Here is a 25,724-nt window from a genome sequence, read left to right as displayed (position 1 = left end):
TTTGTAATTGACGGATACAATTGAAAATACAAGACCGCAACTGTGGCCGAAAGGGTTTTAAATAGTCCGAAAGGTTTTTTTTTGTGGGAAATGAATTTTTTTCCCCTAGAGTATGACGTAGCTTTCAGAATTTAGACGGCGACCATAGTCCTTCGGTTCAACACGGATCGAGTCCTTGATCTTGTGGTCCTCGTTGCTATCCTCCAGATCGTCCACGTCCTTCATGTCCATGTCATCGACTCCCTCGACGTCCTTTATGTCCTTTATCTCCTGAACTCGCTTGCTGTCCATGTAGTCCTTGAGGTCCAAGACGTCCTTGATTTCATCATAGTCCACGATGTTCTTAATGCCAGCGAAAGCCAGCTCGACGAGATTCTGGGCATCGGTGCCACGCGAAACAAATGTCGGTGGTGCGAGCGAGAATCTTTGGTAGTTCCTGGCGGCCAGTGGATCGTAGCTCTTCCTGCAATTCGGATTTCTGGTGGTCACCAGCTTGAAGTACTTGTAGAAGGTCGCGGCAAACTTTAGGTTGGCCTCGAAGTCGCACCAAACGAGGTCTTCGATTGGAACATCAATCGACATCTCCGTATCAAAGAGGCATAACTGCAACAACGCGAAGTTCTTCCTGAAGTCGGTTATAGCGTTCGTCGCAAAAATCACAATCTTCAGTGGCACGAGATTTTCGTAAACCCGGTCCAAAAGCTGGCAGTAGATCGCGCCAGAGCACAGTTCCTCGATGCACTGGATGTCGGTCTCTAGGGTCTCATTGACCCACTTGCGTATTGTAGCAGAGATTTGCATAAGGGCTCTCTCCTTGGCGGTTAACTCGATGTTCTCCATTGTTGGTTCGACAATTTTCGATGTATATTACTTAGTAAATCAAATTTCAAAATATTACTAAAATTCAAAAGAATATTAGTGTTTGCTTTTGTGTGCGCACCGAAGTGAGTAAAGTATGAGAATGAACAAATTGGAATCTGTTCGGTATTAGGTTCTGATTTCCTTTTCGCACGCCTACTTTGTCAGGGTTTTTTGAAAAAATGTGACTATTAGAAAAAAAGTATAAGCACATTTATAGTAGGCATTTGTAAAGTTAGGTTAGAAATCCTGACAAAGTAGGCAACCTAACCTTACAATAGCCTACGATGATGAAAGTGTTTACACATTTCATAAAAATCAAAATTTATCAAAAATCCCTCACAAAGTAGGCGTGTGAAAAGGAAATCAAAACCTTGCACGGAAAGGATTCCAATTTGTTCATTCTTTTACTTTACTCAGTTGAGGGCAGACAAAAAAGTACAAACAGAAATATTCTTCTGGTTTTTAGATACATTTTCGATACGTTTTGCAACTGTTCAATATATAAATTTGATATACAAAGTAATTAGATATCGGAAATTGTCGAACCAACCATGGAGAACATCGAGTTATCCGCGAAGGAGAAGGCCTTGATGCAAATCTCGGCCACAATACGCAAATGGGTCAACGAGACCCTGAAGACTGACATCCAGTGCATCGAGGAACTGTGCTCTGGCGCGATTTACTGCCAGCTTTTGGACCTGATTTTCGAAAATGTCGTGCCACTGAAGGAGGTGATTTTCGCGACAAACGCTATAACCGACTTCAGGAAGAACTTCGCAATATTGCAGGACTGCCTTCATGTTCTGCAAATACCAATAGAGATTCCAGTCGAAAAGCTCGTTTGGTGCGACTTCGAGGCCAACCTGAGGTTTGCCGCAAATTTCTACAAGTACTTCAAGCTGCTGACCACCAAGAATCGCAATCGCAGACTGAGCTACGATCCGCTGGCCGCCCGGAACTACCAAAGTTTTTCCCTGGCTCCACCGTCCTTTGTTTCGCGTGGAACGGATGCCCAGAATCCTGTAGAGCTGGCTTTCGCTGGCATGAACATCGTGGACTATGAGGACATCAAGGACGTCTTGGACCTCAAGGACTTCATAGACAGCCAGCGCGTTGAGAACACCAAGGACAATAGGGACGACATGGATCTTAAGGACGACGAGGACATGGACATGGAGGACATCGAAGACGAAGAGGACAACGAGGGCGTCGAACGCGTCGAGGACGTTGAGGACATCGAGCGCCTTGAGGGCGCCTATGACATGGACATGGAGGACATCAAGGTCGCAGAGGATCTGGAGAATAGCAACGAGGACTACAAGATCGCGGGCTTGATTCAGGCTGAAAATAAGGACCATAGTCGCCGTCTGAGTTCTAAAAGCTATGCCAAACTCTAGGGGATAAAATCCTAAATATTCTACAAAGAAAACCCTTCTGGACCATTCTAAAGGAGAGGAACGCTGGAAACCCTCTTACATTAACATTTAAAACTGAGTTTAAATAAAGGGATGACTATGCTACTAATTGGGAATAGTAATTAACTCAAAATATTTGTAAAAGGTTGCCTGATCAATTGGTTGGTAAAGGTATTTGATGGTTTTGTCATTATTTCTTCCAGTTCTACAGTATTAGCCAACTGCTTTGAAAAAAGGAACAAAATTCATTTTCTTAAGTTAAAAATGTAATATATTCAATGTTTTACCAATATTATAGCAAAATGACAACCGGATTGAAAGTGATTGATTGCGATTATCTATCGATAATTTCGCGGTTATCCAAGTTCTCCACCGTTAACGTTCAATTGGCGTCCGGTCACATCAGCGCTAGATTTGGCGTTTGAGTAGTACAATCAGCTACTTTATAGCCAGGTTTGATGTTGTGAAAAAAGGGTTTTTGGGTTTCTCACCTTTGCATATCTTAACTGATTTGCTCATATTCTTTGATTGCTTTCATGTTTCAAATATGTTACTTACATTTTAACAAGTAATATAAATTTTAATGTTTGCTGTTTTTGTCAAATTATCTATATACTTGGCAAAAAATAAAATCTAGCTATTTTAATATTAAGAATATCTGTCTTTGGATAGCCAGAGTTGCCACTGGCAACCTGCCAGCACTGTTAGGCGTTTGTTGTGAAATTTACCTGATTTACGTTTGCCATTTTCCGTGGCCATGGACGAATCATCGCGACAGCACATGGAGGACTGCTTCCTGCGCAGCCCCAGCGACATCCGCACCACGTGAGTATGCCCTTGGTCAGCCCCGAAGATGTCCACATCCGACTGACTTTCGAAATCCTCTCCTCGCCAAAAAAAGCAACGTGCCCACGGTGCCGAAATCACAGGCGGCCGACAACAAGTCGCGGAAAACGGAGCTGCACGTCCTCCGGCTAAATGACGAGTCCCGCCAGATGACCATGGACACGCTGCGCCAGATCCATGGGCCCGACTTCCAGCTGGACGACATCAGCAAGTACAAGGACCGCGGACGCGGCGGCCACGGTGTAAAGCACTCATACTGGCAGGATCGCGGCACCCTGGTCGTCCAGAGCGTGCAGGGCGTGAGCTCCTCGCGTAGCGGCAACGATAGCGATGGGGATCGCCTGCGTCGCTATGCCCTGGCCAAGCTGGAGAACTATGGCTTCCAGGCTGTCCACTGCTTGGAGGCCTATGAGCACTGCTCCGGTGATACGGAGGCCGCCCTGTTGCTGCTCTACCGACGCTACATGAGGATTCCCGAGAAGGATCAGCTGACCCTTGAGCCACCCGGCGAGCAGGAACTGCTGGACATGCGCGCCGAAGAAAAGGAGGCCCTGGAGTCCATCTACGATAAGGCGTACGAGGAGCGCGAGGCGAATCGGGTGTGGAACCTCAAGTTCCGCATCGATCACTTGCTTGCCCACAGTCCCTCGGAGGTGCGGAAGGCCAGGGAGGCGGTCCTGGCCGCTGCTGCTGCCGCTGCCCAGGCAGCGCTAGACAAGAAGAAGAAGGCACCGCAGCGGTGTCGTAACTTCGACCGCGACGGCACCTGCAAGTTCGGCCCCAAGTGTCGGTTCGCCCACCTGCCACCGCAGCCCACGGAAGCGGACATTGCCAAGAAGGGTGAGTGGTCTGTGCCGTATTAGCTTCTTATATTTTGTGCTAAGCGAATCTCTGCTTCCAGAAAGCGTTGACGAGAACGACAACGAGTTGTGGTTCCATGTGGAGGTGCGCTTCCCGCCGGGCAGCCGCTATCCATATGAGGCACCCTTTGTCTACCTGAAAACCACCTGCCACGACATCCCGCACGAGCTGCGTCTTCGCTACGCCCGCCACCTGTACAGAGAAGCTAGAGAGATCTGCCGCGATGGCATTCCGTGTGTCTACAGCATATGCGACCTGTTGCAGTCCAATGAACAGCTGTCTGGTCGTCTTGACACGTCGCCTTTTCCCTCGCCCAAGCGCTCAATATTCCACGACGAACCAGAGGGCGGTGGCGCCGATCAGAACGGTTTGGATCAGCAGGCGCCGAAACCAACGCATTACGCCCGCGGGCAAACGTCGCGAAATGAAGGAGGCCATCAGCGGAATGTGGAGGCGCAGAGCCGGGAGAATCGTCGCCTGCTGCAGCAGTTCGTGGAGCGGCGGAAGGAGGAGCGCTACCAGAAGGTCATTGATGGCCGGAAACAGCTGCCAGCGTTCGCCGAAATTGAACGTATACTGGCGCTAATTGAAAGTTCGCCTGTGGTGGTCATATCTGGTGAAACGGGTTGCGGTAAGAGTACCCAAGTGCCGCAGTTCATCCTAGACAACTGGTTTTTCCGCTCCCTCCAACTGTCGCCGAAGGAGAACTTGCCGCACGTGGAAATCATCTGTACGCAGCCACGACGTCTTTCGGCCATCGGAGTGGCGGAGCGTGTGGCTGCCGAGCGGCTGGATCGCATTGGTCAGCTGGTGGGCTACCAGATACGGCTGGAGAACAAGGTGTCGCAAAGCACGCGCCTCAGCTTCTGCACCACGGGCATCCTGTTGCGCCGCTTGGCCTCCGACCCGCTGCTGGGCAGCGTCACCCATGTCATAGTGGACGAAGTTCACGAACGTTCCGAGGAATCTGACTTCTTGCTGCTCATCTTGAAGAATTTGCTGCAAGAACGCAAGGATCTCAAAGTTATCCTCATGTCGGCCACTCTAAATGCCACTCTCTTTTCGGATTACTTTGCTGGAGCTCCTGTGCTGGACATTCCTGGGCGCACTTTCCCCGTTCAGCAGCTCTTCCTGGAGGATATTATGGAGATGAGCGATTTCGTCATGGAGTATGACACCAAGTACTGCCGTAAGCTGAAGAAGCACGAGCAAGACGTCCTGGAGCGTGAGCTGGAGTACGCCGATGTCCAGGCTTCCGGGCAGGCGCCGGGAAAGAAGATCAAGGATGAAAAACTAACTCTAGCCGAGATCTATCAGCGTTATGCGGGTAAGTGGCTGAATGGGCCTTCCGTTGGCTTAGCAACAGCTTAACATTTTCTTCTGTTATCATTTTTAGAATACAGCAAGCCCACGTGCAAGAGTATTTACCTGATGGAGCCCATGACCATCAATCCGGAACTGATCGAATCCGTACTTAAATACATCGTTGAAGGCTCCCACGATTGGCCGCGCGAGGGAACTATACTCATTTTTCTTCCCGGCTTTGGGGAGATCCAAACCGTGCATGATTCTTTGATGGATAATGCCCTCTTCTCGCCACGTGCCGGCAAATTCATCCTGGTTCCCTTGCACTCTGCTCTCTCTGGCGAGGATCAGGCGCTGGTATTTAAGAAGGCGCCACCCGGAAAAAGGAAGATCGTGCTAAGCACAAACATCGCCGAGACCTCGGTGACCATCGACGATTGTGTCTTTGTGGTGGACTGTGGCCTGATGAAGGAGAAGTGCTTCGACTCAAACCGCAACATGGAATCACTGGACCTGGTGTGGGTCTCCCGTGCCAATGCCAAGCAGCGCAAGGGTCGTGCCGGTCGTGTGATGCCGGGAGTGTGCATTCACCTGTACACCAGTTACCGCTACAACCACCACATCCTGGGCCAGCCGGTGCCGGAAATTCAGCGTGTGCCGCTCGAGCAGATTGTTTTGCGCATCAAGACCTTGCAGACGTTCGCCTCGCGCAACACGCTCTCGGTTCTTCTGGAGACACTGGAGGCACCCACAGAGGATAGTGTTTTGGGCGCGCTGACACGTTTGAGGGATGTGGGAGCTCTCGATGCGGAGGACCAGTTGACGCCGCTGGGTCACCATCTCGCCGCCCTGCCTGTGGACGTGCGCATCGGCAAGCTGATGCTGTACGGGGCAATCTTCCAGTGCCTGGACAGCGTGCTGACCATCGCCGCCTGCCTGAGCAACAAGTCGCCGTTCGTAAGTCCCATGAGCAAGCGCACGGAGGCGGACAAGTGCAAAAGGATGTTTGCCCTGGGCAACAGCGATCACCTCACCGTGCTGAATGCGTACAGGGTAAGTTAAAGTTTCCTAAAGAAAAAGCAACTCTTATACTCTTTGATTTCTTATCCCAAAGAAATGGCTGGATGTGGCGCGTAGGGGTAACTATGCAGCCAGCAGGAACTATGCCAGTGAGCACTTTTTGTCGCTGAACACGCTTGAGACGATAGCCGACCTCAAGTACCAGTACCTGGAGCTACTCGTTTCCATTGGCTTTGTGCCCATCAATGTGCCGCGAAGGCGCAAGAATGCCTGCGACAATATTCTCACACTAACAGGTATGCTTCTCAGCTCAGCTTTTCCTTTCGAACCTACAATATAATACGAAATTCAATTTCCTGCAGGTGTGGAGCAAAATCACAACGGCGAAAACAACAGGCTGCTGACCTCGCTCCTCTGCGCCGCCCTCTATCCGAACATCGTGAAGATAATGACGCCGGAGCGCGTCTACGTCCAGACGGCTGGCGGTGCTGTGCCACGCGAGCCGAGCCACCAGGATCTGCGCTTCAAAACGCGCGGCGATGGCTATGTAAAGATTCACCCGTCGTCAGTCAACTCGCATGTGGCCGTCTTCCAGGCGCCCTTCCTTGTCTATCAGGAGAAGGTGCGCACCAGCGCCATCTACATCCGGGACTGCTCGATGCTGCCACTCATCGCCATGGTCCTGTTTGCCGGCAGCGATTTTAAGGTGGAGCTGCACGACGGGGACTTCCTGTTCTTGCTGGAGAGCGGCTGGATTATACTGAAGGCTCACGACCTTGAGACCGCCGAGATGGTGCAGTGCCTGCGATCGGAGATGATCAAGCTGCTAGAGGAGAAGATTCGCGATCCGTGCCTTAACCTGCTGCACCACAAAAACGGCTGCCGGATGATCGGCAACATCGTCCACTTGATCAGTAAAAATAGCTGAGACCCTAATTTCACAACTATCCAAATCGCTTGTACATTTTGTGTAATAGCAGTTGTAGCCGATATTTAAAATACCTGTAATATACGCCAAACGAGACCAATAACGAATCACCGAATTGATGGCTTTAAACCACGCTTTTTAGAGTTTATTCAATGGGAAATAGAGAAGTGGATTCTGCGAAAAGGTTCCTAGTTCAAAATGATATTCATCGCTAACTGCCTCATCATTAAATCTTGTTTTTTTGTCTAGTTAAAAAACTCATGTACTCTTTGTAATAGATCAATATTATTTTACGATTACCTCCCAACCGCAAGTACTGGTTTATCGAGTTTAATAAACGATCATTATTTGAACCATGTCTTGTAAAGCCTTGATTTCATTCGTAATCAATCAATTTGGTGCTCGTATGTTTGCCTGATGAAGATCTGATTGATTGATTGATTTAAAAAAAATAAATATAAAATATCTATATTATGACTAATACTAATCAAATAGTAAATATCACTTAATCAGTAAAGAACTGTTGAACCATTTAAAAAATAGCTATAGATACTATTAAATACAAAGTCAGTTACAGATATTTAGTTTCTGTTGGCCAAGTTTTCTTCTTGAAGTTCGTCGAGTTTTGGCTGATATATTTTCCTTATAAACATGATCATCTCCGTTTCTTGAAGGAATTTCTTCACATTATCCATCAATCTCATGGATGATTGATTAAACCAACCGGAAGGGCGCCTAAATCATCACCAAATGTCAACTGCGAATCGATCATTTATGTATGTTGAGTTGTCCACGTTCCAACCGGCGGGATCCAAGACATTTCTAGAGGCCCGGGGGCTGGTGTCCCATCAATTACAATTCGTTTGCATTTATTTAAATACACTTGGATTTGTGGCGGCCACTTTGCGATGACAGGCGAAAGACTGGGGCGGTTCCATCGATACATCAAAGCTGACTAGCACTCGGTACTTGCAGCGTAATTAATTAATTATGCTTATCAACACTGGCTAATGCACCGTATGAATCAGTTGCCAATTTAAATAGGTGTCCGCTATTCCGACTCAGCCCAATATTCGAGGCCTTGAGCGGTTTCTCTCTTTCGTTTTGGCCCACTCTGGATCTCTGTTTAACGAAAAATCGCACTTTTCGCAGAAGCTTATCTTTCCAATTAAAGGCTCCACTGATCGAGTACAAATGGGATATTTTAGCACCTCGGCGAGTGGTATTTGCTCAGCTCTGATTTGAGGAGCAAACCCATCTGTTGGGGGGTTCCCTCCCATCGCAGGGGAGGGGGCAGTTGGTCAAACACGATCAATGACGTGGGAAGAACAAGCAATCGCCCTCATTAAATATATATATATTTAATAATTTGTAATATATAGACATACAATTCGATTATAAATATGTATGTAGACATTAATAAGTATTGAAAACTATTTTACAAAAACTAAAGAAAAGACATATGACCAAGAATACTTTTTTATTTTCTGGATTATCTTTAGAAATATCATGACATTTATATATCAGGCAATTAATGTCAAACTTGTGTATACATAAGATTTTATTTTATACAAAGTGTATGTGAGTTTACATTTAAAAAAAAATTCTAGGAGTCTACTCTACTTTTTGCTCTGAGAACTATAGATCTCCGATGATCGTGAGTTGTGCTTTTTACGACCGCTAGGCTGCATCGACGCACTATGGGCAAAATGGCAGACCTACTAGATACACTTTTCTTGAGTTCTCCAGTACACAGATTAATACACAATTTCCAATCCAGACTTAATTTGAAAATGGTCTGGCACTGAAATCTCCAATTGTTCTTCGTCCAGTGTTCTGCTTTCAGTAGACTTCCGAGAAGATTCGCTTGCTCCTATCCAGCGCAAAGCATTTGTTATCAAGACTATCATTGTCCCCAGTCGATCCGATGCCCCGGGCTTCGGCTATCTCCATCTCCATGCTCTCTTGAGCTTTCACTGCTCTTCCACAGTCGCAAAATCCCAATCGATCGGGGGAGAATACAAAATATGGAGCGTGAGCAAAAAACGAGGCGATAACTCAACTCTGATCGTCAAGTGTCAGCGGTTCTGAGTTGCACTTACACGACTCTCACCTCTCGAGTTCCCTTAGATTCCGATTCGATGCGATTCGGTTCCCTCGTCCATTTGCAGGTATTTCAAATGCACAGTGGGTCACGAGGTCCTTTCTGGACTTTCGGAACAGAAAAATTCAATTATTCTGCACCACAGATTATACATGATATTATTCATAATTACTATTATCTATTTTTCTGAATCATTGCTTATTTAAAAATGTTGATTGAGGGATATACCAAGGAATCACCGAGATCTTAGCAGAACCCTATTATGAATTTGTGATGAAATCTTCAGTGAACAGTTAAGATCATAATATTTTATAAATACTTATAGTTTACTTTTTACTGATTATGAAAATTCCTTGTATATAAAGAAAAACGGTGTAATTGGTCATATCTATAGGTATTGGTTATAAAATTCAAATTTCCATTTCTCATCAATGCCCAACGCCAAGGGCTCTTCATATTGACATTGGCATTGACAGTGAATACTTTTTACGATGGCAGGATCAGTTGGTGTAAGCTCCCAAGATCAAGGTGGGATGATATTTGGTAAAATGCTACCAGGTGGTTCGGTGGTTCAGTGGGTGGGTGTGGGGGGCCAATGGGTGGCTCGTCTGCCGTTTGACGATTAAAGTTTGTGCTCGGCTAGTGCCCGTCGTAAAGCACTAAAATCCGTAGACAAATTATTTACGTTGGTTGCGATTGTGGTCGCTTTGGTTGTTTGTCTTTTTATTTTTATTTTTTTGACAACGCACGTTTAGGTGTGTTTCCTGGGCTTGACGGTTCGTTGGTGGGCGTGGTTGTGGCGGTGGCGCCGTGGGTTAGGTTTTGTGCCACTCTAGCCCACTCTAGGTTGGGGAATCTGGCCAATGTTCCGTGTATTCTGAAAAGGTCGGTGGCCATGCTGACGATCAAAACCGAGTACACAGTGGCTCAAGATAAGTGATGCTCACTCAGAACCATACAACACCGATAAGGAATAGAGTCTATGATCTATACATCTCTCAATAAGGTAAACGATGTTATGCTACTTAGATTTAAGACTTCTCCGAACTATCATAAAAGAGTACAATCATTTTTTATGTGAATCATAAAAACCTAAAAATTTATTGCACGGATTTTTCCTTAGCTTTAATTGGTTAAATATTATAAATCAATTCCTCACAGTGTTTCCTTGTACCAGGAATATTTTGGTTCTCTGATCAATAGTCCATCAATTTGTTTAGAAGAAGTGTAAAATTTTAAATAATAATTTAGAAAGATTCTTTTAATCGTATATATGTATCTCTTTTGAATTCTTATAAGACCTGAAAGTCTGAATTTTCGTTAGCTCGAACTTTTCCTCAAGCTATCATCGAATCAGTTTTATTGGCAATTACGAGAAAAACTCAATGAGTCCAACTTTTTTTTGCGGCAGATAATATTATTTTTGGAAGTACAAAATCGATGTTTTGACGTAAATTAAATGGGTAAGACAAGGTCAAATTTTATGGTTCATAGGAAATATTTATGAAATTTTATCAACATGACATTCGATAATTGATTTTTACTTTAATATTTATTCATTCATAAACACATTGGATAGCTCAGTAGTACAGATCCTAAAGGATCAATTTAAGGAGAATTTATATTTTTTTTGAGATCAGGGGATCATAAATACATATATCTTTTTCAGAAACATCGAACTTAAAATGAGATTATTTTTATAAAGATTTTGAGAAGTCTTAAAATATCAGTGCTGGGTAATACTTACATATTTGTTCCACTGTTTTGGCCCGTGTTCCGTTGGTTACTACACAGTATCTCTTTTTTGCGACGATCGGTTTTGGGGGGAGGGGGTGTTTTTGGTGGGGTTGGTTGGCTTGGGGGCGTTTAGTGGGCTGAACGAATTTCGTAGTTGCCGTTTGTCGATCGGCATTTCGACTTGATTTAGTTTAGTTTAGTTAGTGCAGGGATGGGGGTGGGGCTCCCCCACCCGCACACTCTAAAAAGAAAAGCACATTCACACATTTCTTGAGTGATTTCGACCTGTCTTATTTTTTGGAGCCCCGCGTGAAGAGCAAAGAGCTCAAAGTGAGTGAGCACTGGATTAGAGATCACACATACAAACTCACATATGTACTTTAATATAAACACACAAATAAACACACCGATCGGCAGTTAAAGGAGGTGGGACGATTACTTAATGCCGCGTTCGTTAACCGTGAGGTTCTGAGCTTTTCCGCTCTGATTTTTCAAGTGCCGCACTCGGAGAATTCGTTTCACCTTCTTGTTTTGCTAGAATTCACTGTTATTTGCTTGGCGAAAAGTGTCGTAACGGTAACACTCCTTCTGCTCACTCTCTCTCGGCTAACGGTTTATCCTGGAAAAACGGGTAGCAAAAGGAGACACAAGCTCGGCTGGAAACTGGAAGCTGAAAATTGCCGAAAACGTCGGAAAGAAAAAAGAAACCGAAACAGAAATAGCGGTTAGCTGGCTGCGACGTCGACGCCACGACGTTGACGTCGGCAGAGACTGGAAACAGACGTGAGCTTGGAGCGGCGTTCCATTTAAATCAGAACGGTTACGGGAATCGAGAAGCGACGGAGCGACGTCACCGCCGCCGATCGTCACCGTTAACAAAAAGTGTCAACCGACTGCTGGCAGCGCTTCAATTCAGCGTGCGCCGCTTAACGGTAACGGTCCTGCGACGCGATCGCCCAGCCTTCCAGTATTTCGCGATCTTCCTTGCATTCCAAACCGAAAATCACAAAAAAACAAACACAAAACGCATCGAGAGGCGAAATCAAACGGCTCTTCCGAGTGCACACTTTTTTTTTCATCAATTTTTAATCGTGGGTATCCTGAAAGTGAAACAAACAAAAGATAGAATCGGAACTGTGGAACGAAACGAGTTCAATGTGGAAGGATTTCGGTGGTGTTTCAATTGCGAATTGAATGCATTTCAAAAACAGTGCACTTGTCAACAACAGCCATTATCGCCATCCCCTCCGATCTCCGATCCCTGTTGTTGTTGTCATTATTTTTTGGTGTTGTTTTCGTGGTCATTTCACCTTGCACACCGTTATCTGAGTGGGCCACAAAGAAAGTGGGAGGGTGATCGGACTGCTCGACCGGAATCAAAACGATTACTTATTGCACAGGTTAGAGTTCTTCTGGGCCCAATCTAAACGATCGGATCCACTTCAGACGCGCTGTCTATAGGGCAAAATACACTCGGGGAAAAGTTCAGATCTTAAAAGGATAATAGCAGAAATTTTATAGAAAAACAAATCCTTTCAATAATATTAGCTTCCTAATAAGCTTTCAAACGGTTGCTTAAATAGGGTTGGAACACACCAAATTTTAAAAAACTACTGCTTAAAACAAAATAAAATCATAAATAGAAAATTAAAAAAAATAATATAATAATACTTTTCACAAAGTCTTAAGAATTGATATTCTCAGGCTATATTTTTTTTATAATAAGTTGTATATTTTAATTTTTATATAATACATTTTGTACATGGACACTCATTTTAAAGGAAAAATATAGCTTAACATACAGATTTTGCTAAATGTAAAGAATGATGGCAACATCGAGAATGTTTTTTTTTGAGTGTTTATATAAAATCCGTTAAATCAATCTGTGCCGCACCTCTTTACGGTATCTGTAGCATGAATGCATTTAATTAACGAAATTGTTTCACTGTGCAAAAGTGTTTGCTTAACTGTTGTTACCATATGCAAAAACGTTCACTTAAACACAGCGCCGAATTTACCGTTAGCTAGAGCTAGCAAACCGTTATCTGTTATCGATCAGTCGATTGGCAGAGGGCTCAAGAAGTCTTGCGATTGCGCTGAGCTTACGGGCCAAAATCATCCATCATTGGGCATTTGGTTATAAGCAAATAGGGCCCAACAGTCGATACCCATGGTTTTCGTCAATCAGTTATGTACATATGTAGTTGGTAACTCAGTTAATGGGTGCTGGATACGGTTCAATCATTAATACATGTGACAGACAGACTTACAGTCAAACTTCCAAAATGATAGAACTTTAAAGAACCCAATTACCAATCACAACATCTAAACAAATATCTAAAATGTATGATAGCGAAATTTCTAAATGCAGAATCATCATTACTTAATTACTTAAAATATATAAATATACTTAATTTGTTTTTTGATTTTCTTAATTAAAAGATCCAAATGTATTTAAAAAAACATTTCTTGAAAGATTTCTGAAAAGAAAGGATTCAATTTAGAAAGGATTTGATGTCTCTCTCTTTTAACTCAGCTGAAAGCCATTCTTGCCAAAATAAAGTTAAGATCGTATGGTACTGCATATGTTTGACTGTCGTTCTTAATTGCCCTGTATAACTCTGGGTTCTGACGTAGTCTTATCACAAGAAGGAAAACCAGAAGCAGCAACTAAGACATAAGACATAAGACGATGACGAGACTGACGGAGGAAACGAGACATTGATAGATCGCAATTCAATTAATCATCTTGCCGGGGGCGGCTTGTAAAACAATGTCATCATTAGCACCCAATAGGCTCATCAGCGAACCGTAGGCCCGCCTGGTATTTCCACCCAGATTTTTCAGACTCCGGTCACAATGCCAGCGATTCTTGTTCCTTATTTTTCGCCCCCCTGAGATTTTCTCGTTTGCTTTTCGAGGAATGAATAAAAAAAAAGCACGGCTCTTGACGCTTGACAACTTTTGCGATTATTTACTAAACGTGTTCATTTTGCAGTTGCTGCTATTTATTATTGATTATACGACTATTTAGCGTCGGTATATGTAAATATTTTGTTATTTATTAATTTTGTTCCACATAATATACGACTGTAGTTCGAATTGTCATACATAAGTACAGAAGAGACGAGGTTTCCCCCCAATTCCCCAATTCTGCACGTAACGCGGGGTTCTGAGATCAGCTCTCTCTGGAGAAGCACGTGAGGATCAACTGATCAACGGTTCATATAGCATTTCGGCGATCCTTCGACGATCTCGCCAAGAAAATGCCCCAAATCAAAATCACCATGAACTGGAGTCTGTGGGTTATCAATTAGTAAACGCTTTTATTGCCATATTAAATGTTCTGTTGTCTACTCCACTTGACGTCAAACATTGACTTAATTAATTTACATGATCATCGAATGTTTATCAGTGTTTTTGTTGTCATTTGTGATTTGGGTTCGACTTGGGTTCGGCTTGATAAAGAATGGGTCCATTTTATGGGTTTACGATGGGTATGGGTGTGGGTGACCGCGAAATTACCAAGGGTCTGTTAAAAATTAGAAGAGAATGGTCTTTGTTTGTATAGAGCTACATATGTATCTATAAGATCTTTTAATTGTATTCTTAAAAATATCCTTATTTTTACTGTGAGAAAACTTTCCAAATGACTGTTATCGCCAGCATTATTAACCGATTATCAGTAATGCCCGCAACATTTTTGGGCAGAATTTTCCACTCAAAAGAATTCCAGGGGGCAAGCCCAAAAAAAAGCGTTAAAAAGATCGTTTGGCAACACACAGCGTCATCGAAATGTTTGTTCCGAATAAATAAATACATAAAAAAGGAAACACAATAAATGAAAAGACTTCCATTGAACGGCGTCATCGCCAGGCAGTCAGTGCTCGAGGAACGCGCCCAATAGACGATTTTATTTTTTATTGTTAACAAATTATTGTAGTCGCCGTTGCTCGATCGTTTGTTGCTTTTTTTTAGTTGCTATAGCCCATAGGGAATATAGCCCTCATGATTCGAAACAAAAACAAGACTACTCCATAGATAATTTAATAGAAATTATACAGTAAGAACGATAATAATAATTAAAACTGTTGAAGAAAAAAGCTACGGGGAGAATCGTTATCAGCGATCACTTGACTTGAACAACGGGAATAAACAATTCGAATTGTCCCAATGTAATCAAGCGTGTAATGAGAAGAATTTAGCGATAGGGAATCGGTGTTAAAAATGGAACCCATGGTGGTACCAAAGCCAACTGCAGAGAACCGCAAACTGTAAACCGGGAACCAAGATTAGGCGATTCACGTGAATCGGTGGGGGATTCCACGATTCCCCGCGATTCTACGCGCGTAAAGTCCACACGAACTACCCCAACATGAACTCATTAGGGCGAACACGCAGCCATCATTATCTTTATGATATTGTAAGAACCACAAATCTGTACCACCGATTGACTTGAGCGCCCCTAAAACGTTTATCTTTATGATATTGTAAGAACTTTCACCATCAATTGATAATTAGCAACCAATCAAATACCTAGTTAATGCACCACCATCGTATATCTTTATGATGTTGTAAGAACTTTAGCCATCGGACATAAATAGAATTTGCGAGCCGATATGTCAAGTACTTTCATCATAATAGACCTCGATTGGAAGACGCCTTCTTTCAAAAGGTTGAGTGACTAAAATTCTGCACCGTTTATCTTTATGGTGTCCGTGTTTCAAGAACTCTAATCATTAGCTAATGACTAAAGCTCTCGCCAAACGTTTGACACCTGATCTGAGTTTTGTTTTTGGAACTCAGGTTTGTCAACATATTTGTTGTGGTTTTTTTTATTTTGGTTTTGCATTCGCGATCGCTAATTGGCAGCCAAGTGCGGTACCTGGCGAGTTGTCGGTTGACACCCACAGCAGCCCCCATAACCCTGGTTCCCCGATCCGCAGACATTCGCACACACTATATTTTGTAGATAAGAGAGTCCCCAAGACTTGGACAGCTGGGAGGGCAACGTCTGCGACGGTCGCTAATCGTTAGCGGACTACTTTGCACCGCGAGAAATCGTGGAAAATTAGCGGTAATGCCCTGGGCCGCTCCGGCGATATGATTAGAAGTGTCAATAGGTGTAAGCCGGAGCTATGACGTCGCCTTCGGAGCGATCCAGTGATGACGATCTTTGTCAAAGGAGGCCACTTTTGATAGGGTTGCGCGTGGTTTTCGCAAAGGAATTCGCCATATGAATGGATCAACTTCACCGAAAGGGCGGGTACTGTACTTGTACTGGGGTTTTGATATAGATCAACCAAGTTTTGGATAAGAAAGATATTATAATATCTTAGGAAAGTTTCAGATAAAATCATAAGTTGTTAGAAATCAATATATTACTCAGTAAGCTTATAGGGAATACCATCCTAAAACTCATAAGACCCAAAACTTTAGGTGGAGCGCATGGAGCCGTATAGTCCGGTATCTGCGCTTTCCTATCGTACACATATAGACAACAACTAGAGCGACTGGCCAGTACTTGAGCAAACGCAATCAAGCTTCGATTAGCGGCGATACAACCATAAATAACGACAGACAACAAGAGCGACACGATCCCACCGAAACCCCAAAACACTGATCTGATTCCGATTCCACTTCCAAATTTCGATTCGGATTCAGACTCCTTTGCCCCAACCAGGGCCACATTAGCCGGCAAACTGGAAACTTTAGCTACTTCAGCTGTCCTTTCAGGTAGTGCGACACCCCGCCGAGCATGTCGCCGAATCGATGGATCCTGCTGCTCATCTTCTACATATCCTACCTGATGTTCGGGGCGGCGATCTATTACCACATTGAGCATGGCGAGGAGAAGTTAGCCCGCGCCGCCGAAATGAAGGAGCAAGTTGATATCAACGGTGGGTGAGCTTCCAAAAACGAAAAACTATCATATCCCAATGCCCCATAGTCATAAGTAGCCGCGTGATCCGGATCGATCCATGTCGATCCATGAGCATGTGATCCCGCCACGAACTAAATGGTCGCCCACGACTTCGATAGAAAGTCTAGAGCCATGTCGGATCGTTTGAAGCGTCGACACCCACTTGTTGAGGTTTCTCAACTTGTGGTTTGTGAAGTCTACCTCAAAGTAGTTGAATGGAAGTTTTTGGGATAAAGCTAAGTTCTTAAATCTAAAAAAAAAAAACTCTTAAAATATGGTTCCTCAAAATGGAAACTGTAGAGATCTATGAATTAAGATGGAGGTAGAAATAGATATAGGATACTTAAAGAACTCTAAATCAAGCTAGAAGATATTTTTTTTATTGATTGACTAGTCCCATTAAAGTCTCCTTCTTAGTTTTAAGCTAGCTTTACATATAGTTACTTTTTTTTCGAAAAAGAATACATTATTAAATTACAATCATACGGGATATTTAACAAAGCCACCAAATAAAACACGTAGGACTAAAAATCCCCCATTTTGAAGTACATGTAAAGCGTTATCCCAATGATATCTGCTTTTATTTTTTTTTTTTGGCAAAACGTGCGTAAATGTAGGAGGAAAGTGTGATGTTTACGATTCAACAAGTCTGCCATCTAGACAACGCGACCTCTATATGCGGACGAATATCTAGATAAATCAGGGTGTGAGAGCGATTATATCTACGCTAAATCGAGCCGCAGTCTCGGATGTATTTATTTTAATGCCTCTTCAATTGCAATAAATCCGGATTTAAATAGCACATAAAATGTGCTAATTGTGCAAATAAATAACCCATAAACGCGCTAATTAGTAACCATCGACCCAAGACGTGTGTGGATCGTAACGGATTGAATCAGAGGCTTACATACCTGATACACGATCGTCGGTCGACCTAAAAGCCCCACAAATAGAACGTAGGTCACTCTGAATGAGTGTAACGCACTGTCAAGGGTTCGATAAGCAATCGAGCATATCGAAGGATACTATCTAGTATCTACGAGATAGGCCTTGTGAGACCCCAACTAATTCCCGGGAATCCTCAATTGGACACGGAATTTGTCCGGCAAAGCCAGTGGACAAAGTCACTTTAATCACTTCCCGCCTTTGGGCGAAGTGAAAAAACAGCACTTCAATTGGTTAAAAGTTGACCACAACAGAATGCCGATGACTTTCAAGTGTCCACAAACACAGTGAGATTAAGTTTGAGCTATTGACACCTGATAAGGTGACCAGGCCAAATGACAATACCAAGGGATCTCCCACAAAATTTCCCATGGAAGGTGATTGATCAGTGGTTCGGAATGTATGGATTGTTACCATAGGGTTTGGTTTAAAAGAAATATTAGATTTCTTATCTTTAGGGTCACTACATTTCGATACGGGGTCTTCCCAATAATACATAAGTATTGGCTATTCTTTTTATATATCTTTTAACTTTAAACAAAGTCAAAACTTTGCGAAGAAGTAAATGAAAATTAATTATTTGCCAAGAGCGATTAAAAGTTTATTATGTGGGCTTTATTTTCGCCAAAAGTTGCAAATTTTTTTATTTATATAGACCATGATCTATTTTGACTTGATGAGTAACCTCAGGACAGGATGTGAGAATTAGTAGTTTTAAAGTATTAATTAGAGGGGTTTCGTATGATTTATTATTATACTCGGAAAGAATTTAAAAATAGGTAGTATAAAGGGTATTTAAGCGTAAAGCAACGAAAGTTGCAATCTTCAATTGGGATCGTAATGAAGGAACCAAGGTTCAAAACGGTCCTCGAGACGGCATGCACCATTGACCTCGACCTCAGATGGCTTGATAATGCACTGCCTGCTGATTTGCAGCCTGCGCGTCAGCTTTAATTAAATTAATTTATCAATTTGTTTGCCACAAACTTTTCCGGGCCCCCACTCAATCACCGAGATAATCAGTGTAAACGCCCTGGAATCTCTGCTAAAGATGCGAGAGTCGAGAGGACTTGCAAGAATTCGAGATAATGATCGACTTCTATGAACAAATTGCCCGCAATCAAGATTTCCAGTGGACCAACAAAGGCGATTAAATTGTAACCGCTTGTGCCCATCCGTCACTGGTGCCACTATATGAGGGATATATAGTGCTCACTATAGACCGCCGCACTGTTGATGTTGTAGCTGTTAATCTCTGAATTGCCCCCAATTGCGTCCCGTTGTGATCAGAGAGATCAGAGATGACAGCGATGAGATGACACCACTGCAAGTCCCTTTGTTGGACAGAATTTAGTCTCCGGACTCCGGGCATTTATTGAATTATGCAATTCGTTAAAAAATTACCGGGAACCTTAAATCACATTTGGCATTTGCACAAGGCTCAGGGTTTATTGAATGATTGCAGCCGCAGTCTTACAATCTGTCGAATAGACTTCTCGACTCGAGTCTGATGAACTTGGCCATAAAGGTTAGACAGCCGATCATGAGAATCTCAACCGGTGAAGCAGCCAAGTGTTTTTGCACTCGGTCTGATAACACAAAACTAGAAAGATCTGCCGTGGTTAGAGAGTATTCGATCGCTTCTATCCATCAATCAATCGTCATAGACTACGATTGATGGGTTATTCAATTAGTATAATGACCATTCAATAGAATAGCCATTCAACTATAAACTTTATAGTATAAAGTCATTCAAAGATTGAAAATAAATTTTAGATTACAACCAAACGTGATAATCCCCAGCTATTTTTAAAGTGTGCTATCATTTTTGTTTCAGTTATATCACAGCTGATTGATAAGCTTGTAGTTTACAAATCAGAAATACTTGATGATTCTTTACGATTCATTCTTATAATAGATCATAAATCCTTGAAAATAAACACAGTTTTAAAAACTATCTTAAATCTTTCAATCAATTGCGTAAATGTCCCGTCATTACATTAATTCCGAGAAGTCAAATCTGATCGAAAAAGCTCTACATTACTGACCTACAGCAAGATATGGCAAAGCTCTCTTGCCCGCCACAAACACAATTAATTTGCTTGATAAATATCTTCCATTGAGACCGTCGGGGTTTGTTCATCCAGCGCATTTCAATTAACCAGAGCAAGATCGTCTGGGTCAGGTCATGATCGTGGTGATCGCCTATTGAGATCGGTGCACGGAGAAAAAAACAATTTGAGCTTCTCAATTTTTTGAATGTTCTTGAAATATTATACAAAAGCGTTGGTAGATAAAAGCTTAGATATAGAAACGGTTTATGGATCGTAAAGCCAAAGATCTATAAAAATGTTATTTTGAACTATTTTAAAATCTCTATAGTGTTACCTCAAAAAAAAAAACCCTTTGTGGCGATCGCTTATTAAGAGTTAAGCTACTCAATTTTAGTAAGTTCTTGAAATATTACACAAAAGCTTAAGGAAAGGTGTTGATCGTTGAGCGAAAGATCAATGAGAATTTAATTAAAAAGTATTTTATAACCTATAGGGGATTGCTTCCTAAAAAAATCCCCGTGTAAACGACATCACTGTTATCGGATCAACGACCAGTCCGAGTGGCAATTGTTTTAGTGTAAAATATAGCGCGCTGGGGGAAATCAGAGGGTTAGCTAACCAGTGACGATCACTGATCTCTGGAAACGTAACGGTTTTCTTTTATACATATTGTTCCCCAGCGGAAAACGGAAGTTTAGCCGCCGGTCGCACATTTGCATCCGGATCGGATTCGTTTGGACACGTGAACCACAATGCGGCCAATTAAAAATGATTTGACTTCACGCTCGATCAGGCATGAAAGTTCAATCTTCTGATCATCTCCCCCATATTTATATCTTCAGAATATCTACTGGACGAGCTGTCGGACAAGAACAAGACCGTCCAAAACGAGATTCTCGAGCGGATCTCGGATTATTGTGGCAAGCCGGTTACCCTGCCGACCCAAAATGATACGCCCTACACGTGGACCTTCTACCACGCCTTTTTCTTCGCTTTCACGGTATGCTCCACCGTGGGATATGGTAATATATCTCCAACGACCTTCGCTGGGCGGATGATAATGATTGCGTACTCGGTGATTGGAATCCCCGTCAATGGAATCCTCTTTGCCGGTCTGGGTGAATACTTTGGACGTACGGTGAGTGGGCAATATATATTATTAGTAGTTTTTCAATTTGAAGTAATTTGTGCCCTTGAGGAGGACCAATTCACCTTTAAAGATCCATTAATAATGTAATTTAAGTGGATTTCGATGTGCGTTGATTCTTAGTTTCCAGGAAATAGCTTTATATATGTAGAAGATAGAATGTTTTCTATAACGAATCCCCATTATACCTTTCAGTTTGAAGCGATCTACAGGCGCTACAAAAAGTACAAGATGTCCTCGGACATGCACTATGTTCCTCCGCAACTGGGATTGATTACCACGGTGGTGATTGCCCTGATTCCAGGAATAGCCCTCTTCCTGCTGTTACCCTCGTGGGTTTTCACATACTTTGAGGACTGGCCTTATTCCATCTCGCTGTACTACAGCTATGTGACCACGACCACGATAGGCTTTGGCGATTACGTGCCCACTTTTGGGGCCAATCAGGTGAGACTCGTTCCTGGAATCCTTTTAAGAATAAAAGTATAATTCATATCCATATAATAAAAATTGATTTTCCTTATAGCCTCGAGAGTTTGGCGGCTGGTTTGTGGTCTATCAGATCTTTGTGATCGTGTGGTTTATCTTCTCCTTGGGCTACCTGGTCATGATCATGACATTTATAACTCGGTAAGTGATACGCCGCATTAAAATCCATCGCATGTCCTTGGGTTCCTTCGTTTCTTGTCTTCTGCATGATCTAACCCAACTTGTATTTCTTCGAATATCTGGTTCCATAAATATAAACCACCATTTAACATTGGGCTTTCGGCATGAATAGAGGCCTCCAGAGCAAGAAGCTGGCGTACCTGGAGCAGCAGTTGTCCTCCAACCTGAAGGCCACTCAAAATCGCATCTGGACAGGTGTTACCAAGGATGTGGGCTATCTGAGGCGAATGCTCAACGAGCTCTACATCCTCAAAGTGAAGGTAAACGATTCTTATCATCCAAGGCAACTTATCATCCAATGGGCTAGCACTCAATGTTTAAAAATCCTGATTCTGTTTCAAAATGGGATAGCACCATATTTAATATTACATTAGTTATCTATCTATGAATGACACTAACCTGGGAAGATACATTTATACCACTAGGGTCATTTTAAAATCGTACAATTTAATCTACAATAAGTTTTTTGATATATAATACATATAAAGGGTTATACAAATAATAATATTCACTATCTATAAGTTTTTCCAATGCCAACATCTATAGGAATATGTATTATATACACACAACACCATTGAATTTCATTTAAAAACGGGATATTTTACCAAAATGTAAACTAATTGGACATATTTATGATAAGAAGTAATATAAGTTCTATGTTATTATGTACCTATGTATTCCTAGACGTCCACCACAACCGGATAACTAACTATTGATCTTAGAGAAAGATTTTCCTTGGGGATATCTTCAATGTTTCGTGTCCAACTAAGCGGAATCCATACATCCACGTTCCTACTAGTCAATGTTACCTAGCTTAAACCCAATTCTGATACAGCCGCTGTTCTCCGTTCTAGTTTTGTCGAAAGGGAAATAGAAAGAAGTCGAAGAATAAGGCTAAGACTGAGCAGAAAAAGAAGAGCGGCCGCAGTAAGTAGCTACCCGAGATTCCCAGTGGAACCGTTTGAAAAACTTATAGATCTATGGATAGTGCTAGCCCAGATGAGCCCGACAGACCAATATACAAAAAATATGGAAAGCTCAAACACTAATTCAAACTATTCTCTTTACATGTACAACACCACCAATCACCATCCTACACTTTTGACTTTGAATGGGACTCATCTTCTAAAACTGAACACACATATGGTCTATAAACATGGGTTTTGTATCCTACTTTACATTCCCCACCGAATTATGGATTTAAAACTGATTTTCTACTTATCCCACTATATATTATGATATATACTACATATTAACAATCTCAGCCCGTCTACACCGACATAGATTTCGCCTACACAATGCCCCGTTCCAATTCGTGTCCGGATCTGAGCATGTACCGCATAGAACCCGCTCCCATTCCCAGCCGGAAGAGGGCCTTCTCCTTGTGCGCTGACTTGGTTGCCGCCCAACGAGATGCCGGCATCCTGGTGCACGCCAGTTCTGACACCGAGCTCAGCAAACTGGATCGCGAGAAGACGTTCGAGACGGCAGAGGCATATCGACAGACCACCGATCTGCTGGCCAAGGTGGTCAGTGCTTTGGCCACCGTGAAGCCACCGCCGGCGGAGCAAGAGGATGCTGCCCTTTACGGTGGCTATCACGGCTTCTCCGACTCCCAGATCCTGGCCAGCGAATGGTCTTTCTCGACGGTGAACGAGTTTACCACACCGCGACGTCCGCGAGCCCGTGCCTGCTCCGATTTCAATCTGGAGGCTCCTCGCTGGCAGAGCGAGCGGCCATTGCGATCCAGCCACAACGAATGGACATGGAGCGGCGACAACCAGCAGATCCAGGAGGCCTTCAACCAGCGCTACAAGGGACAGCAGCAGCGCTCCAACGGAGTGGTCAACTCGACCATGGTCCACCTGGAACCGGATGCTTTGGAGGAGCAGCTGAAGAAACCATCGCCACCGGGTGCAGGTCGCGCGAAGAAGTTCTCGATGCCGGATGGCCTGCGTCGACTGTTTCCCTTCCAGAAGAAACGACCCTCGCAGGATCTGGAGCGCAAGTTGTCAGTGGTGTCGGTGCCCGAGGGAGTCATCTCGCAGCAGGCCCGATCTCCGATGGACTACTACAGCAACACGGTCACGGCGGCCTCCAGTCAGTTTTACATGCGCAACGGACGCGGTCCACCGCCGCCCTTCGAGTCCAATGGAAGCTTGGCCAGCGCTGGCGGGTTGACCAACCTGGGCTTCCAGCTGGAGGATGGCGCCACACCGCCCTCGGCATTGGGCGGAGGTGCCTATCAACGCCGGGTGGCGGCCGGAAAGCGAAGACGCGAGAGCATCTACACCCAGAACCAAGCGCCATCCGCTCGCCGGGGTAGCATGTATCCGCCCACGGCCCACGCCCTGGCCCAGATGCAGATGCGCCGCGGCAGTTTGGCCAACAGTGGCTCCGGATCGGCGGCCATGGCGGCGGTGGCCGCTCGCCGGGGCAGCCTCTTCCCGGCCACCGCATCGGCCTCTTCGATGACCTCGGCTCCGCGTCGTAGCAGCATCTTCTCGGTGACCTCCGACAAGGATATGAATGTCCTCGAGCAGACGACCATTGCGGATCTGATTCGCGCCCTGGAGGTGGTGCACACCCATGCCGTTTTGGACGAGCAGCAACAGGCAGCGGCGGCGGCTGGTGGAGCAGGGGGAGGAGGTACATCGAAGGGTAGCAGAAAGCAGCGCAAGATGGGCAACGCGGGACTAGATCCACCGCAGCTGCCACCGATCCTCTCGCTCTTTGCGGGCGATCAGACGAGGACACTGCAGGCGGCGGCTGCCAATCGTTTGTACGCCCGTCGGTCCACCATTGTGGGTATATCGCCGACCGGAGGAGCAGCCGGACCGACGGCCAGATCCCTGCTGGAGCCACCACCCAGCTACACCGAAAGGGCCGGAAGTCAGAGCCAGCTAACGGCGGGCAATAACGTTTCCGGTCCATCGGCGAATGCATCAACAACTGGCCAGAGCAAGTTCCGTCGTCGATTCAGCGTCAGGCCGACTGCTCTGCAGATTCCACCTGGACAGGCGCCGCCACCAGGTGCCAATTTGATGGATCAATCCTCACAGTCGGCGCTCCAGCGACGCCTCTCGCTGCGTCCATCGCCGCTGGCCCGCGAACTGTCGCCCACTTCGCCGCCAGGCGGAAGTTCAGCGGCAGCTCTGGGCGCCGCCACCGAGGAGTCCGGCGGAACGTCCGCCCAACGGCTGCTGCCCCTGCCCGCCGCAACGAGACCCAGCACCAGCAGCACCCACTCGCCGCTCTCGAGGATCGTGCAGATCTCGCAGGCGCAGCGCAAGAGCAGCATGCCCAGCACGGCGGCGGGATCGGGATCAGGATCGGGTGCCGGTGGATCGACTGGATCCACCAGCGAGAAGTAGTCACATTTGTAGTTCCGTAATCCGTTAGATGTATTGCCAACTCGTTTATGTCCATGTCCAACGGGATCACTGCACCCACTGTTTGTATCCCACATAGTCGATAAGGCTGCCAAAAGTCCTTAGTTGTTATTGTTATGTTATCCGTAACCCATTTACATACGTATATCCAGTTATCCTAGTGTTATGTATTTTTAAAACTATCTCTTCCTCTATTGTTATGCTGTATTTATGCCTGTATCTGCATCTATATCTCTTAATCTATTATACATTTATATATTCCTTTATGATTATTGCTAAGAAGGGGCTTATATGAACAAAACTATCCACATGTTTTCAAGCATTCGATTGCGACCCGCAAAAGGATCTCAATACGTATGTCAATTCATTTAGCTCCTAGAGTCACTTCATTCCCCAAACATTCCAAAAGCTGTTATACAATAAAGATATTCTACGAAAATGTAAAATGTATTTTGAAATTCCCAACAAATAAGGGATATTAACAAGTTATTAAGCCTTAAAAAGTTCTTAAATATTC

General features: G+C 44.2%; 5 protein-coding genes across 10 annotated transcripts in view; 3 read left to right on the top strand and 2 right to left on the bottom strand.

Moving 5' to 3' along the window:
• Positions 1–11,645, bottom strand: part of LOC108021790 (AF4/FMR2 family member lilli) — a 40,790-nt gene extending 29,145 nt beyond the window's left edge. The window contains exon 1 of one of the 2 annotated variants that reach the window (XM_070997470.1): positions 11,517–11,645. The gene's annotated coding sequence lies outside the window, so the exon portion shown is untranslated. Of the gene's footprint in view, positions 1–11,087; positions 11,222–11,516 lie in introns of those variants that run through there. The other variant, XM_070997469.1, reaches the window with a different exon arrangement.
• Positions 106–840, bottom strand: LOC118878373 (uncharacterized). The gene has a single exon (XM_036821118.2). It carries the CDS (start codon positions 838–840, stop codon positions 106–108), a length of 735 nt encoding a protein of 244 aa, XP_036677013.2.
• On the top strand, positions 1,413–2,258 carry LOC118878374 (end-binding protein 1-like). Its single transcript, XM_036821119.2, has one exon. It carries the CDS (start codon positions 1,413–1,415, stop codon positions 2,256–2,258), a length of 846 nt encoding a protein of 281 aa, XP_036677014.2.
• Positions 2,943–7,589, top strand: LOC108004650 (putative ATP-dependent RNA helicase DHX57). Its single transcript, XM_017067600.4, has 6 exons — positions 2,943–3,101; positions 3,178–3,962; positions 4,024–5,310; positions 5,380–6,341; positions 6,403–6,604; positions 6,671–7,589. Exons 1-6 carry the CDS (start codon positions 3,034–3,036, stop codon positions 7,234–7,236), a joined length of 3,870 nt encoding a protein of 1,289 aa, XP_016923089.2. The 5' UTR covers positions 2,943–3,033; the 3' UTR covers positions 7,237–7,589.
• Ork1 (open rectifier K[+] channel 1) lies at positions 11,267–25,653 on the top strand. 5 transcript variants are annotated; one of them, XM_036821159.3, is made up of 8 exons: positions 12,027–12,168; positions 16,814–16,977; positions 20,842–21,137; positions 21,342–21,593; positions 21,673–21,776; positions 21,928–22,075; positions 22,670–22,742; positions 23,100–25,653. In XM_036821159.3, exons 2-8 carry the CDS (start codon positions 16,836–16,838, stop codon positions 25,187–25,189), a joined length of 3,105 nt encoding a protein of 1,034 aa, XP_036677054.2. In that variant the 5' UTR covers positions 12,027–12,168; positions 16,814–16,835; the 3' UTR covers positions 25,190–25,653. The 5 variants fall into 5 exon arrangements, with proteins under 5 accessions (XP_070853572.1, XP_036677051.2, XP_036677054.2 ...); XM_036821156.3 differs by lacking the exons at positions 12,027–12,168; positions 22,670–22,742 and adding an exon at positions 11,268–11,407 and having other exon boundaries at positions 23,081–25,653; XM_036821157.3 differs by lacking the exon at positions 21,928–22,075 and having other exon boundaries at positions 23,081–25,653.
• Positions 25,654–25,724: the final 71 nt, after the last annotated feature.

This window comes from Drosophila suzukii, chromosome X (assembly GCF_043229965.1).
Source record: "Drosophila suzukii chromosome X, CBGP_Dsuzu_IsoJpt1.0, whole genome shotgun sequence".
Classification (NCBI taxonomy): domain Eukaryota; kingdom Metazoa; phylum Arthropoda; class Insecta; order Diptera; family Drosophilidae; genus Drosophila; species Drosophila suzukii.
Note: the sequence above shows the minus strand (reverse complement) of the source record. Positions and strands in the feature narration are given on the sequence as shown.

Bases quoted from the DNA above. Each gene is read 5' to 3' on its own strand.
- LOC118878373 (XM_036821118.2), bottom strand. From the start codon at position 840: ATGGAGAACATCGAGTTAACCGCCAAGGAGAGAGCCCTTATGCAAATC.
- LOC118878374 (XM_036821119.2), top strand. From the start codon at position 1,413: ATGGAGAACATCGAGTTATCCGCGAAGGAGAAGGCCTTGATGCAAATC.
- LOC108004650 (XM_017067600.4), top strand. From the start codon at position 3,034: ATGGACGAATCATCGCGACAGCACATGGAGGACTGCTTCCTGCGCAGC. The intron at 3,102-3,177 runs GTGAGTATGCCC...CGCCAAAAAAAG, and splicing joins CCCAGCGACATCCGCACCAC to CAACGTGCCCACGGTGCCGA. The intron at 6,342-6,402 runs GTAAGTTAAAGT...CTTATCCCAAAG, and splicing joins CCGTGCTGAATGCGTACAGG to AAATGGCTGGATGTGGCGCG.
- Ork1 (XM_036821159.3), top strand. From the start codon at position 16,836: ATGTCGCCGAATCGATGGATCCTGCTGCTCATCTTCTACATATCCTAC. The intron at 16,978-20,841 runs GTGGGTGAGCTT...TTATATCTTCAG, and splicing joins GGAGCAAGTTGATATCAACG to AATATCTACTGGACGAGCTG. The intron at 22,743-23,099 runs GTAAGTAGCTAC...ACACCGACATAG, and splicing joins GAAAAAGAAGAGCGGCCGCA to ATTTCGCCTACACAATGCCC.